Source organism: Sorghum bicolor, chromosome 3, assembly GCF_000003195.3.
Source record: "Sorghum bicolor cultivar BTx623 chromosome 3, Sorghum_bicolor_NCBIv3, whole genome shotgun sequence".
Taxonomy (NCBI): domain Eukaryota; kingdom Viridiplantae; phylum Streptophyta; class Magnoliopsida; order Poales; family Poaceae; genus Sorghum; species Sorghum bicolor.
Window position 1 is genome coordinate 51,522,775 of NC_012872.2, and position 15,150 is coordinate 51,537,924.

The 15,150-nt window shown below is 40.2% G+C and overlaps 2 protein-coding genes across 4 annotated transcripts; both read right to left on the reverse strand.

Annotated features, from left to right (window-relative positions):
- Positions 1-6,393, reverse strand: LOC8078614 (G-type lectin S-receptor-like serine/threonine-protein kinase SD2-5). Of its 3 annotated transcripts, none has more exons than XM_021456812.1 (7): positions 5,990-6,393; positions 4,340-4,409; positions 4,063-4,129; positions 3,592-3,669; positions 2,961-3,050; positions 2,553-2,776; positions 1-1,957 (listed from the first exon to the last, which is right to left on the reverse strand). In XM_021456812.1, the coding sequence occupies exon 7, from the start codon at positions 1,930-1,932 to the stop codon at positions 121-123; it is 1,812 nt and encodes a 603-aa protein (XP_021312487.1). In that variant the 5' UTR covers positions 1,933-1,957; positions 2,553-2,776; positions 2,961-3,050; positions 3,592-3,669; positions 4,063-4,129; positions 4,340-4,409; positions 5,990-6,393; the 3' UTR covers positions 1-120. The 3 variants fall into 3 exon arrangements, with proteins under 3 accessions (XP_021312487.1, XP_021312486.1, XP_002458028.1); XM_021456811.1 differs by having other exon boundaries at positions 2,961-3,056; XM_002457983.2 differs by lacking the exon at positions 2,961-3,050.
- Positions 9,430-14,310, reverse strand: LOC8078202 (cysteine-rich receptor-like protein kinase 25). The gene is made up of 4 exons (XM_021456230.1): positions 13,500-14,310; positions 11,105-11,265; positions 9,781-9,988; positions 9,430-9,674 (listed from the first exon to the last, which is right to left on the reverse strand). The coding sequence occupies exons 1-4, from the start codon at positions 14,308-14,310 to the stop codon at positions 9,430-9,432; spliced, it is 1,425 nt and encodes a 474-aa protein (XP_021311905.1).

A 15,150-nucleotide genomic window follows, 5' to 3' on the forward strand; every position in this document is an offset into this window, starting at 1 on the left:
TAAACAGATCGTCTACATGCATCAACTAAATTGAATACACTTTCTAATTAGATCATGTTTGGTACATTGCAAATTGCTAAGAAAAAAAATCTGTCTTTGTGCCTGTGGTATTTGCTATTTTCACCTTGGCCCTGATACATCTGAGGCAAGATATGGAGATGAGGAGGCTGCATTACCAGCAACACCAAAGATTGTTCGACTTCTTGCAACAAAGTTATGATCTATGTTGGTTTCCACATCCATGGTACCATCCATGACCTTGACAACATCGGACATCTGAGGGCGTCTTTTGCAATCAATCTGCAAACACCACATTGCGAGCTTCATCACTTGTATTACTTCTTGCTTGTGTACTTGCATATCATTATTATGCTTGTCTATCAACTCTGCTAACTGACCATTCTTCACCCTTTCTTCCAATAAGGTAATGAGATGTGTGCTCTCTTCAGATCTGGAGGTGTCTAAGTTCTTTCTTCCGCTGATGATTTCCATGACCACAATACCAAAGCTATATATATCAGCCTTCTCCGTGATTTGTGACGTCAGCCATTCAGGAGCCAAATACCCAGGTGTGCCTCTCATTCTGGTAATCACTTGGCTCGTATCCCTATCGATGAGCTTGCACAGTCCAAAGTCAGAAAGTTTAGCATTAAAGCTGTCATCTAGCAGGATATTTTGTGGTTTGACATCCAAGTGAGCAATTCTCTTTGTGCACTCCTCATGAAGATAACAGAGCCCCTTAGCTATGTGAGTAATAATCTTGCAACGTGTTCTCCAGTCCAGAAGAGTAGTGTTATTCCCTTGTCGGTTGTAGATCCACTTGTCCAAGGATCCTTTAGGCATAAATTCATAAACCAAGAGCCTGTGTGATCTCTCTGCACAGAAACCAATGAGCCTCACCAGATTGATATGGTGAATGCCACCAATTGTCTGCACCTCTGCCAGAAATTCTCTTTTTCCTTGACCAGTTCGATCCAAATGTTTCACTGCAATTATGTCCTCACCGAACTGCCCCCTGTAAACAGTCCCAAATCCTCCTTCCCCTAGCTTGTCTCTGAAATCCTCAGTTGCTACTTTTAACTGTCGAAATGTGAATCTCATTGGTGTTCCTTGTAGGTCCTCAAACTCTTCCATTTCCTCCATCTCCTGATGTCTGGTTCTTCGTTTACACATGAAGAAAATGGCAATGAAAAGGATCACTAGAAAGATAAAGCCACCTACCGTAGCTAGAATCACAACAACTTGGTTTGCTGAGGATGATCTTGCTGTTGTTGCCCCACGAGGTGATAGCACAAGTGATGGCGATGGTGGTGCTATCTGGATTACAGTTGCAGGAGAAGGTGCTGGTTGAGGACTTACAGTTACTGGTGTAGGTCTTAGATCAACCGAGGGGCAGAAAACGAGCTGGTAGTCGGTCCCCGCTGGACAAGTGAATGTTTTATTATCATCACTGGGATTGGTGTATGCATCCGAGCACTGCGATGTAGAGTTGCCCAGGCAGCGTGGCCCCTTGCTGCACCCTGCCCCTCCCATGAAGTCCATAGGTAGGTTGAAGCCATCGATGACGGAGATATCAAAGAAATCAGACGTTCCGCTATTGACCGTGAACTCTGCAAGCGTAACGGGTGGCTGAGGGCTCAGCTTGCAGGAAAGCACGCCACCGCAATTGCCTGTTTGACATCTCCCGCTGCCGCCTCTAAAGGAGCAGCCGGTGCGCCCCCACAAGCGCCCGGCAGAGGTGCCGGCGGGCACGTTGAGGGTCCATGTCTGCCCAGGGTTGAGCTGTGTGCCACCACCAACTGGCGTGGCAGCTGGCCACACGGTGAAGCTGCAATTGTTGGTGATGGTGAACGTGGCTGCATCATTGGTGGCAGTGAGGAGGAGGATAGGGAGGAGATGAAGAGCTATGGAGGCTTTCACTGCCACTCCCATGTTTGTTCTGTTAGCTGTGACAAGCCTGAAATGAACTTTAAGTCATGGTGGTAGCAGTAGTAGTAGGTAGGACTCTTGTGAGGATAGGGAAACCCTCAACACAAACCAAACTAACAAAATTGTAATTAATACGGAAAACGGGTACAAAATCCCAAAGATTTATAGGGAAAACGGCTGTCGGATTTCATCAGCGGTCTGAAGATTTGAACGGACAGGTGACAGTATTAGCAGGCCCAATAGGTTTCTAGTGCAATAAGTTGTTCTACCACTGCTAAAAGTTGAAATTACAATAGACATTACAGAGTCCCCTTTTTCTCCACAGTTTTTTACAATTGGGTAACAGTATTAGCATTATTGGTATTTTTTTTCTGTGGCCAACAGTGATTATGGTATAATTTTCTATCAGTACCTGCAGTTTTGGTCAATTACAAACAATGTGATCCCCACAAACCCATTACTACAGTTTAGTTATTAGTGAACAAAATAGAGTATACTACTAGTAGAACCATGCCAACTTATAAAAAGAAACTGTTGGGGGGAAATAATTAGCCTTGTATAGTGAGAGGCAGCAAATGGTGTTTAATCTTAGATCATAGGAGAATACTATTTTTTCTACTTACTTCAGCGTATAGTGAGAGGCCACAGGCTCAGGAAGCACTGATGGTTGTACTAAATCCGGTAGCACTTATAAGCAGGCCTAGCTCATACAACAGGGCAAGCAAAGTCCACTCTGTTCATGCAGCTGTCAGGAAGCACTGATGGTCTGCATATGCTGTCAAGGAAATCTTGAAAAGTTTTTGGATTTTGGGGTGAACTAAACAAGGTGTAAGGTGTTCTTGAGATCCTGCAAAACCATTATAAACCAAAGTACAAATTTAGAAGTGCGAGCAGAGAATAATGTAATAAACAATAAGGTTTGCGGCTGACAATGTTCAGAAAGGACAACATATGCAGCAGCTCTCTTGCAGCATTGGACATGCACAGAGCATTGGAAAGTAACTAAAGGGAGGAGGAAACTTATACTTAACTTGAACAGGCATTAAAAAGGACAAAGATACACCTTCTTCACGTGCAAGTTGCCATTGTATTTGCAATTCATATCAAAGGAAAAATCTATTCTGAACCTACAGCAAAGTAGAAAATAATTAGGCTTGGTACAGCCTGAATTTTCAACCTTGGTTCGATGAGAGTGATTTATAAATGGGTATAAATTCGTCTACAGAAATTTGAGCATGTCGATATGCTCAGCAGTTGTGTTCTAATATAGCAAAAAAAAAAGTTGCTGCAAGAAATACCAACTTCTATCCAATATATTTAAGGCACCTAGTCTCAGCCAACATGCTCAATCATATCTAAAATGCTAGGAATAAGACTTACCTTACTGAATCAATATAGAAAATATCAAAACGGTATGCCATCCATAAATGTGGCCTTTCTACACAGCAGACCACTCTATACAGAGAACACATTTTCAAATAGATATTATTAAAAATTCTAAGCAACACTACAATTGATGTAAGGCTCTCAGACTCTTTTATACCAGGATGAGTTTATAAAGATTTATTTGTGCTTTGATGTAACAAGAGCTCACAGGTAAAATATTACTTTGGAATTGTACAATTACTAGTTGATTAGTTTAGCATTATTATTGTATCGTACCTTGTTGTACTGCTCCTGCATGTAGCTGAAGGATCCCAATTATTAGGTGTGAGTTGCACTGATCTGAGCCTTTGAATCCTGCTTATTTACAGCGATAGCTAATCAATATTTTGGAATGTCATTGTGAAACTCTTATGTATACACACAAGGCCTTACATAGCTAATCGATATTTTGGAATGATGATAAACAACGACAATGACACTAGGAAAGCTTATAGGAGTATGTAGGGCTGAATAAAACAGGACACCATATCCACATAACACCAGCAAGGCTCACAAGGTATATTCAACCATATGTCTACCATATAGATGATTAAGTTTACAGCTATGACACCAGCTAAGCACTCTGCATGCAACTCTGACTAAACAAATTTAGAAATTGTCTTTCAAACTGTATTTAACACAAAGGAGCTGCAATCGTACAGAATAAGTATTTTGACCCATTGCTCATAAGCCATATATTGTCCATACCTGTGAAGCAGAACTTGGATCAGAACTCTTCTCCACACTCCACTAGGCTCTCGAACCAATCACTTCTCTGCCAAAAATAGTGCATCACATTCAACTACATCAAAAATTGATATTCTACAAGCTAATAAAATCTGAAATTTCTTTCACACTATCAAATGTTTGAATTCACGTATTTACAGCAGAAGTGTCTATCAGAAAATTATCTAACTGACAGCAAAAAGGCAGAAACTCTAGCTAGTCAGCTTGTACTTGTGGGATTTCAGTTCAGCTCACTTACCCGTGGGTGGCTCGCTGACTTGCGGATGCTTGTCAATCAAAGAACCCTAGCTTGCCTTCTTCCTAGACAGCTGTGTGCACCAGTAATTATTTCATCAGTGAACAACTTATGGCGCTGATCATAACACACTCAGTATCTAAAAGGATGCATAGCATGTTCAAAGTTCACGGGAAAAAGTATGCTCAGAGTTCAGAAAAGCAGAGAGCTTACACTCCAGTAGTGCTTGTAAAAAAATAAAAAAGGACAGTGAATAATGCTACTTTACTTATTAACTGAGATAAAAGAATAATGCAGAACTTAGTGCTCTAAGCACCCTTGGTGCTTTGTTCTATAACTTTTAAGTTTTTTTATTAACATGCAAGAAATTCCTATGTTCGGATAGAACATAACAAGATCGAAGCAATTTCTAGTAATAGTAATAGTAACTAGCTCAGTACAGAGTATAGCTATTCCTAGAGAGTTTGAGTAATTAGAGAGAAACCATGATCTGCATATGTACGATATCAGAAAGATAGAGTAGCAAGACATATCTTCCTAGTCAGGTTCTAGTGCTACTGCTAGTAGCCTACACCTTACAGAGTCTGATACATCAACCAAATCACTGCATCTTCAAAACTGAAAATTCTAATTCTAAGATATATAAGGCACCAATCATTGGTCTGCAATGTTCAGAAAGAAGGGGAGTATGCAGCAGCTGCTCTGTAAGATGACCAGATCATTGTCCTAACAAAAGCAACTACTAAAAAAGTGAACTAGCTCAGGCCAAAAATACCCTAAATCAAACTCACTCAAGCATGAACCAGTTTTGGGCAACCTTCACTAGTGTTTAAAGGCAAGCAATAGATGTTGGAACTAGGTAATTAATATCATCACACTTTTATAAAGCTGAAATAGAAATTTGTGGTTTTTTTTCATGTAACACAGTCAAACATGCTAGTGCTAATTTGAAGACTGAACCTATACATGGTCCAAAGAGTGATAAATTTTGTAGTGTTTCTATCATGTAGGAACGCTAAGTTCAGATTGTAGGCTTTGAAGATTGATGATCCAATCAGAAAATACTAGTATATTAATGGTCATCATCTCAGCCTGTGTCACTACTTGGTGCTTGAAGCATATAGCTCCTTAGCAATTTACAAGTAGCCATTTCTTTCCTTCTTGGAGGCTATCAACGCCTCAGGTTATATGATCTTACAGCCAAGGACAGTAATTTGATGCAAGTAAATGTCCCAACTCCCAACCATTTTGTCCTCTATGGTTTAGTTCAGAAAATCTCATCACCAGTTAAATGTTTCTTCTGTTCTCTCGTCACTTCCATCATCTCTCTATTGCCTAACTCCTACAAAAACAACTGTACAAAAAGCAGACAAGGGCCAGGTGGGAATGACATTGCATACTCTTGTATGAGGATGCATCTAATCACAACACCATCTAACAGAAGCTAGCACATAACGGTCAATTGCAAAACAACAGTCAACATGCATTGACATTTCATCAAACACGTAGACTGCATGCAGCGGCAGAGCAACAAGCACATGGCAGCAGAATAGAGCAACGAGCAGAGGATTTCCAGCGGCCAAACTCCAGATGCACAGTAGCAGTGACGCTAGGTAGAAGCATGGGGATTGAGGGTGATACTGAGGACCTCACCTGGATTCCCCATGTACGTCATAGCACGACGGCGCCGGTGAGGTAGAAGTACTCGAGGATGTGGCAGATCCGGTCTCCCTACCACGAGCGGCCATGGATCTGGCCTCTCTTGCACGAGCAGCCGTGGATCTGGCTCACAAGCAGGCCACTAATGGTCGCTCAACATCGCGACTTGGCGGAGGGTGAAGCACGGCGATAATAGTGACTGTAGACCATGGAACAGTCTTTGAACGGACAGGAGATAGAAAAATATCTCAACTGGAGTGCTTCCAGTGCATTAGAATGAACTTGTGCCATTACTAACCATTTTTGTCGATTGGAATTACTTATTTACTACTGCTGCTGCTGCTGGGTGATTTAGTAGATGTTCAGTCGTTATTAGTTTTACTTTGTTCTTTTCTAATTCGCTCTCTTTTTTGTATTGACACTCAGATTACTTGGAACTCTGGAGTTTTGAAGTACCAGTACTGCTTACGCATAATGTAAAAAGAAAAGGCCACTAAACTAAGGATTGTTTGGTTATGTGCCACCGATTAAATTGTTAGTTCGTGCATGGAAATGATTTTTTTTTTGTCTATGAAACTGATATCACTTATCTCTTGTGCTTGTTGTTCTAAAAAATACAAGTAACATTGCAAGAAACGGCAGAAATATAGCAAGAAGCCACCGGACCCACCCAGATCATATAACGGGCCGTGGCATTATTTCGTTTCCAAAGCCCAAACAAGAGAAGCCCATTGTCGGTTGCTGCAATGCTGCAACGCACCAAGCCATGGCCCAAACCACCTTTCATTCTTGCAAGGTGGAAGCACCAAATACGAAGCTCCGCGGCGGCGGAAACCTGACTGTCCCGGCGATCTCCCGCAGCAGCGGTTGCGCTTTCCGTGCTCTCCGTCGTTTGAGGGCATCTTTCAGCCAAGGGTGGCTCATCCACGATGAATCCCACCTGCCATTACTACAAGGTTAATCTTTCTGTAGCCTTCTAGTTATGCTTTCCACAGCCAGTCTGCCCTTTTTGAATTCTGATGGTAAATTAACGCAATGCTACTGCTGCCGCCGTATTTGTTTGTTTAAGAGGCGAATCTGCTAGCTATTCAACAGTGATCAGTCAATGACTTATCAGCCAAACGAACTAGTGTCTTGCCCCCTGTTCTAAATAGCGCGCTATAGCAGACGCTATAGCGCTATTTAGCGTTTGTGGAGGAGGACTGCTAAGCTATGGAGATTTTAACGCTAAATGATTGTTCCCGCTATTAGCAGCTAATAGCACGCTAATTTCGCTAAATTGGGTTAGTTTAGCGCCGCTATTTGGCCTTGGGAATCATTTCTATCGACCCAAATAACTTGGAGGCCCAAATAGCAGGGATATGCCCCTATGTGATGTATGTTATTATTGATGTATCATGTATGAACTACGAACTTTGATGTAATATGTTAGTAATCCTTTGAAATATCTATCACTATTGGTATTCATAATATTTTTCATCTTTATTATGTGTAAAATTACATGATGTTTAACATATTTTTTGCTCAGCCGCTAAATGGCTTAGCCCGCTATTAGCGCGCTATAGCTTTTCTTAGCCTTTTAGAGAGGCTGCCGCTAATAGGCTTAGCACGCTATTTAAAACACTGGTCCTGCCGTAGGTTGATTGAATTCTCCAGCTTTTTTGGCTATTTACAGTTCAAATTTGTTTGGAACCCTATGATTTTGGATTCCGGGGTAGGCTGGAAGCATTTTCCTTAATATAAAAAAATGATTTTGGATTCCGGGACTCCCTGATTTGTTCGTAGATACCAAACCACACGCTTCCACATCAGATGGGAGCTAGCGATGTCACCGGCAATTGAAGACGTTCTGAGAAAGGCCAACAAGCTGAGGTGAAGATAGGTGCAGAAGCATATCAGCATATGTGCACGTCCTTGTGTCCAGAGGACGTTCTCTGATTTTCGCATCAAGCAATTCATCTTTGGGAGGTGTGAAATCTTTCTTATGAATGGATAATCTGGTTTTGCTTCATCAGATTAGGAATTTATAGGCTTTTGAATGATCTGTTTACAAATCAACCTTGCAGGAAATTAGTATCTTTCCTTTTGCTAGGAATTGCATACAACCCTAGATGAAATCATCTTTTGCTATGCATTATTCAGATACTATCTATTAAGCTGGATGGACATGTATGGCTGTGAGGTACCGAGTACTGGTATGGTTGCTTGTTGTTGCCACGATGAGTTCATCAAAATAAGCAGGTTGCTTAGGATTGTCCAGCTGGGTGCCCTTGATGCTTAGCATCCTGACAACCTCTACCATGTCAGGCCTGTCCTCTGGGTTGGCCTGAACACATAGGAGCGCAATCTGAATGCACCTGATTATCTCTGACTCACTGTTATGTTCCTCAACACTTAGAGAGTTGTCGATGAGCTGCTTACAATTTCCATCTTCCCAAAGTCGCCAAGCCTGTTCCAAAAGTAGATTATTTGGCCTGATAGCCTTGAAAGCAGGTGGTACAGTTACTCAACAAAATTGTTCTTTTGTACAAGAGAATACTCACGTAAGCCATCAGATTGTCTGATCTTTTGTATCGACGGAAACTAGTCGCAACTTTCCTTCCACTTATTATCTCCAAAATCAAGACTCCAAAGCTAAAAACATCAGACTTCACTGAGATGCTACTCCCATGGAAGCACTCAGGTGCCATGTAACCACTGTGAAAGAAAAATATATCAGCAATTTATTCATATAGTCATACAAAAGTAAATGGCAAATTTAGTCAACTGCCAGCTTCCAATTTGAACATCTCGAGCTCCTGTTACTGGCTGCCGGGGAGGCTACTTGTCACCTCCTGGCAGGCCACCTTTTTCTTTCCAGTTTGTCCCAAAAAAAACATGTTGATCATTTATCTTTTGTGCACTATTTTCCCCTCCATTTTTTCATACAAAAATGTTCTCTCCTGCACCGATATCCTAGGCAATAAAATGCATACTGAAATGTATACTACAATATCCAATCCTGAAACAGTAAAAAATTGTAGCTTGTTTATGTTCCCTTGTATGTGATGCATCTCCATATCCCATTTTTTGCCATGGTAATTCAAGCCTACATATATATGTCCTGCTGCAATTGAGTTAAACTTTGCTATTTGTACTCTATCATTATATTGTAAGCTAAACGCCACTATTGGTAAATATTTTTTTTCTGCATCCAGCACTGATAATGATCTCTCTTGATAGTTGATATACAGATAACCTAGGTAAGATAAAATGCATATTGAAATGTACACTACATATATCCATCTGTAAAAACCTTACAAATTGTATCTTGTCTATATTCACTTTTATATAATGCATCTCCGTATCATCCCAATTTTAGGCCATGACAATACAAATTTACTTATATATGTACTGCTGCACTTGAGCTAAGCAACCCAAATTTACTTATGTACTTACAGTGTTCCCATTGGTACAGTATCTTGTGATTCTGTTGCACTTGAGCTAAGCATCGCTATCCCAAAATCAGAAATCTTTGGATTCATTTGATGGTCCAATAGAATGTTACTTGCTTTCAAGTCTCTGTGGACAATGCATGTTTCTGATTGTGAAAAGTTGTGTATGTAAAGAAGTCCTTGAGCGATGCCATCAATTATATTCTGACGCAAAGGCCATGTTAGCGATGCCCACTTCGCAACATCTGCAAGGATACATTTTTGGAATGACAATATATAACTTTCTTGATCAAAAGGGGGTTGGGGTTGGGGGGGGGGGGGTGTTGTCTTGTGGTTAACAGTTGAGCATACCTTTGAAAATGTCATCTAAGCTCTTGTTGGGCATGTACTCATAGATAAGTATCTTCTCTTTTTGTTGCATACAGAAACCAATCAGCTTGACAAGATTTAAATGTTGAAGCTTTGCTATGAATCTAATTTCATTTCTGAACTGTTCCAAACCTTGACTTGAATATGCTGCTAATCTTTTGATTGCCACAACTCCATAAGCTAATTTACCCTGTGCAAAAAGCCACTCATGTTTTTAAGGCCTTGTTTAGTTCCCAAAATTTTTCAAGATTCCCCGTCACATCGAATTTTGTGGCACATGCATGAAGCATTAAATATAGACGAAAACAAAAACTAATTACGCAGTTTACCTGTAAATCGCGAGACGAATCTTTTGATCCTAGTTAGTCTATGGTTGGATAATATTTGCCACAAACAAACGAAAGTGCTACAGTAGCGAAATCCAAAATTTTTCCCAAACTAAACAAGGCCTAAGCAGTTGGCTAACTGCACATACTGTTCTTCATATAAGTAGAAAGATGATGGCAACATTATGCTAATCATTGTGAACATTTGATAAAGATGCGGTCTACACTATGGAGATTTTAGTAATACGATCATATGACATAGAGATAAGGATGATGAGAGTTTACTATCAGTAGAATGAACTTGTTGGAGATTGCTTTGAAAGAGTTTGCTTGGTTACCCTTGTAATGCTTTTGAACATGTAACATAATGGGATGGATAATTGGAATACAACAATGGCGAGAAAAGTCAGCTCATTGGTTGTCATTTTAGGATTTGACACTGATTATCCTACTACTATTTTAGCTGCTTTACCTACACATCTTGAGACATTCAGTAGTATATCATGAATTGCCGATGAATGAAGTAACAGCTCATTGGTTGTCATTTTAGGATTTGACACTGATTATCCTACTACTATTCCTACTAGTATTTTAGCTGCTTTACCTACACATCTTGAGACATTCAGTAGTATATCATGAATTGCCGATGAATGAAGTAACAGATCTTAGCTTATTTATAGTATGTTTTCAAAACAATAGCCCACTAAACGATTTCCATCTTGGTGTGGAAAACAGGAATACACTCATAGCCAAAGGAACCAATTTCAGATCTAATCTAATGATGTGTAAAATAACTCTTCTAGCCTCTATAACCTCTACTTTTATGTGTTTCTATTTTATATGTGATTTTTATGCATCACCCAATTTTTTCTTTATCACAATTGATACTATAGTTGGGTTTCTCTTTCCTCATGTTATTTATCGTATAAAAAATAATGCTAATGTCCAACATAGTTGGCATACAGTTATAACTCACTTACCCAGTAAACGGGACCAAAAGCTCCTTCTCCAAGTTTCTTTGCTTCTGAGAAATTGTCAGTGGCACTTCTTATCTCAGATAAAGTAAAGTGTGTAAACATCGTTCCTATCTCCACAGCAACCAGTCTTGTCCATTCCTCTAGCTCATTTCTGGTTTTTGAGTCTAGTTTTGCAGTGCAAATAGCATCACAGCAAGCAGTGCAAAAACAAATAAGAAGTTGAGAAAACATTATTGTTGCTCACTTATATTATATAATACAAACTTTTGGATAACACAAAAACTCGCGTCATATTATTATACACAGCGGCAGGACTTGCAGTAAACTAAGTTAATAAGGCCATTGTTTATACTACTTTCCTTCCAAATTATAAGGGATTGCAATGCAGCTGAAGACTTGTCCAGGTGCATAGCCTAAACAATTGCACCAGTAAAGCTATACTATACTGAGGACCAAACTAATGAATATTACCATTATCTGTTAGTTTAGCATTTACACCAACAAAACCTAAATTTGAAGGCGTGGCTAGTTACTGTTTCTTATATGGACTCAGTTTGGCTTTGTTTCTCATGAAACATGAATAAGACTTCACAAATACCACACAATATATATTTTAAAAGATTTTCCAACGATCATTTACAAAGAGAAAGCACACAATCATGTTCGTTAAAATGTTTAAGTTTATGATAACCTTATGTCTTCATTCATTGAACATGTTTTGCTGGGGCAGCTAGATAGGCGGTGGGGCATTCCTCCTCTAAGAAACATGCATATGTGTTTTTTTTTCCGAGGAAGTAGAAACATGTGTTTTCTCTTCAGTACCTAATATTTTTCCAGAAGCCAAAGTAGGGCCTGTTTGGATCTCCCCCCTCTAAACTTTAGAGCTAAAGCTCTAATTAATAGATGGTCTAAAGTTAGCTCCAAACTTTAGCTCCACCTCACATTAGAGCTTTAGACTAAAAAATGAGGTAAAGTGCTCTTAAGTTTAGAGGAGGGATTCCAAACAGGCCTCTGTATACGTACCTGCTTTCCATTGTATGATCCATCCGAGTAGAGCTATAAAAAGTATGATAGAGAGAACAGCTGCAATGGTGATTAGAATGATCTCTATTTTGCCGAGGTGATCTGTAAATGATAAAAAAGTCAAAACTAATTTGTTTTAATTGTGAAAATACATGGTATATATTTGACTAATTAACTCCAATCATTCACCAACACTAAATTTCAAAAAGGATTTAGTAGGTGCATGAATGTTAAGGGCAGTCCAATGCTAGAAACTATATGTAGTTTTATACCTATTAATTTCTATAGACACTACATATAGAAACCATGATCCCAATAGATAGTTTTTATAGAATAATTTTTTATATAATCACATTCATTCTCTCTCCATTCTCAACCAATCATATTACTTCATGTCTTGGTTCTTGTGTAGACATGATTTCTAACTTAGACCTGGTTTCTATTATTTTTGCTCTCTCTTCAATAACTAACTTGTCACATTAGTAAAATGCTTAGGCAGCAGTATATTAATGTCTATAAAAACTACTCCCTTGATACCCATAAAGAAAATCGTTTTAATTTGGACAAGGTTTGAGTCAAACATTGGGAATATAAATCATGAATAACTTTTAAGTTGTTGTGTTTAAAAATATGAAAACGTACTAAATGAATAAATTTGTCTTGAAAAATACTTTCATAAAAATATACATATATCACTTTTTTTATAAATATTTTTATAAAAATAAAAAGTTAAAGTTAGACCTTGGAGACCGTATCTCCGTCCTAAACAACTTTCTTTATAGATATAAAATGCGCATGATAATTATGCACAGCCAATGCAAAAACCGAAGAACAGATGCTGGCCGGCGGGTGCGGAACACAAAGCAGCAGTTAAGTTGGCACCGAGTAGTTGTATATTAATTAATGGGTGCAACTTGGGGGACACTAGCTTTCCCAGGTCAAGGTATTGTTTAGTTGTAAATTTTTTGCAAAATAAGTATTATAACACTTTCGTTTATATTTAACAAATTGTCTAATTATATAGGCTCAAAAGATTCGTCTCGCAAGTTACAGGTAAATTGTGTAATTAATTAATCTTTAATCTATATTTAATGCTCCATACATATGTCGCAAGATTTACGGAAAATTTTAAAAATTGTGTAAAAGTTTTTGTCAACTAAACAAGCTAGGCCTTACTTAAGTGTAAAAGAATTCCGAATTTGGCTAGAACAATGTCATCCTATATAGAAATAGGTACGGTAGACACGCTTTATTATGCCCAATTTTTTTTAAAAAAACTGACTACATGCAGTTATTATTACCTAGACATCTATTGTTTTCTCTCTTAAATAAAAAAAATAAGTATATATATATTTGTACTCACTTACGTACTTACTTTTAGGCACATCGATCAGGAGCGTGGCATTGGTCTCCTGGAAGAAAAGCTCTTTCTCGTAGCGCAGGTTACACCGGGGGCCAAGAATCCTCCCGCCAACGTAGTAGTCACTGGATTCGTGGCTGAAGTGCGCCGGCATCATGGAGACGAGATCGGCGAGGCAGCTCCGGCAGTCATCCGTCTGGAGGTCAGGCGTGCACTGCAGCAGCCCGTAGGCCATGCTGACGACGTCGTTGCCTCCCACCCACGCCTCCCCCGTGCCGTACCGGGCCGGCGAGCTCGCGGCCACCTCCACGATCATCTTGGTCAGCTTCTCGACTTTCTCGCCGTAATTCTTGCCGGCGACACGAGTCACACTGTTCATGTTCAGCGCGACCCATGCCGGTCTGTTGGTGAGGTTCCGGCGGACGTCGTCGCCGGAGAAGCGGAGCATGTAGTCGTCGTAGTAGATGGTCACGTCCTTGTAGAACCGGCAGAGGAAGCCCTTGTCGACGGTGTTGCGGAACGCCATGGAGATGCTCTTGCCGCAGGTGGCGGCGCCGGTGTAGTCCCCGCGGCAGAGCACGAAGCCGTAGACCGCGTCAGGCGCCTGGCCGGCGGTGCCGGAGACGAAGTTGGCTGTGCTTGCGTTCGCCGAGAGCAACCCGGCCAGCACCTTCAGGTTGGACAAGTACGTGCTGTTTTCTCCGTACCGGCCACCATCCTCGCTGCACGTGTAGTATAGAGGAATGAACTCCGTCGTCACATTGTCGGCTGTCGCCGTCGACAAGATCAGGAGCACTGCCGTAATAAGGAAGACGAGGGACTGCATGTGGACGAGGAGCTAGGTTCCGTTCAGCTACAAAGTATAGAGAGAGCTACGTTTTGTGTCTCATAGTCATAGAGATAGCAGATCTATTTATAGAGATCGATAAAAAAAAAATCTGCCGGCTGTCTCAATAGGAGACCCATTTCGAACCCAAACCCAAAATGGGTCTCCAACACAATACCTATAGCCTCCAACAGAGTACCCAACCAAATCTAAAATGGGTCTCCAACACAATACCTATAGCCTCCAACAGAGTACCCAACCAGAAGACCCATTTTGGGTATCAGGAGAGACATAACCCAAATTTGGGTATCCTCTGTCTTCGAGACCCATTTGTAGAGAGTGTTGTCTTTTAGGTCTTATTGTTGGAGAAGACTAAAAATAAGTATGGAACCTTTTACCTGTAGTGCTACCCAAAGGACAAATGGGTCTTGTATTTTGGGTGACGATTGTTGAAGATAGTCTAAATAGATCATATATAGAGACCTGATAAAAACCCTAATAAGTCCATCTACCCTCTTGGCTTCTTCAACTAGCCTCTCTCTCATTTTTTTCCCACAGTGCCGACATTTCTCACTCTTCACCTAGCTAGCTATAGCTCTCCCCTCTCTAGCAATGGTCCTACCTATTTACTCCAGTTTTTAGAATAGACCGTGGGAAAGCCATGTCGTATGCGGTATTAACTCATATGGATTGGGATCAGGGCTGAAAGCATCCCAAAAACAGTGATGACAGCGGTATCGGCTCAAGCGTGAAGGAGTTTCTGTAGTCAATCTTTTTCGATGTCGATCAAAGCAAAAAGAAAAAAAGACTAAATGAGATATAAGAATCAAATAACTAGGA

Excerpts from the sequence above, each read along its gene's own strand:
- LOC8078202 (XM_021456230.1), bottom strand. The coding sequence starts at position 14,310 with ATGCAGTCCCTCGTCTTCCTTATTACGGCAGTGCTCCTGATCTTGTCG. Across the intron at positions 11,266-13,499 it reads CCTGATCGATGTGCCTAAAA|ACTCAAAAACCAGAAATGAG; the intron begins GTAAGTACGTAA and ends CTGCAAAACTAG. Across the intron at positions 9,989-11,104 it reads CTTTTGGTCCCGTTTACTGG|GGTAAATTAGCTTATGGAGT; the intron begins GTAAGTGAGTTA and ends CTTTTTGCACAG.
- LOC8078614 (XM_002457983.2), bottom strand. The coding sequence starts at position 1,932 with ATGGGAGTGGCAGTGAAAGCCTCCATAGCTCTTCATCTCCTCCCTATC.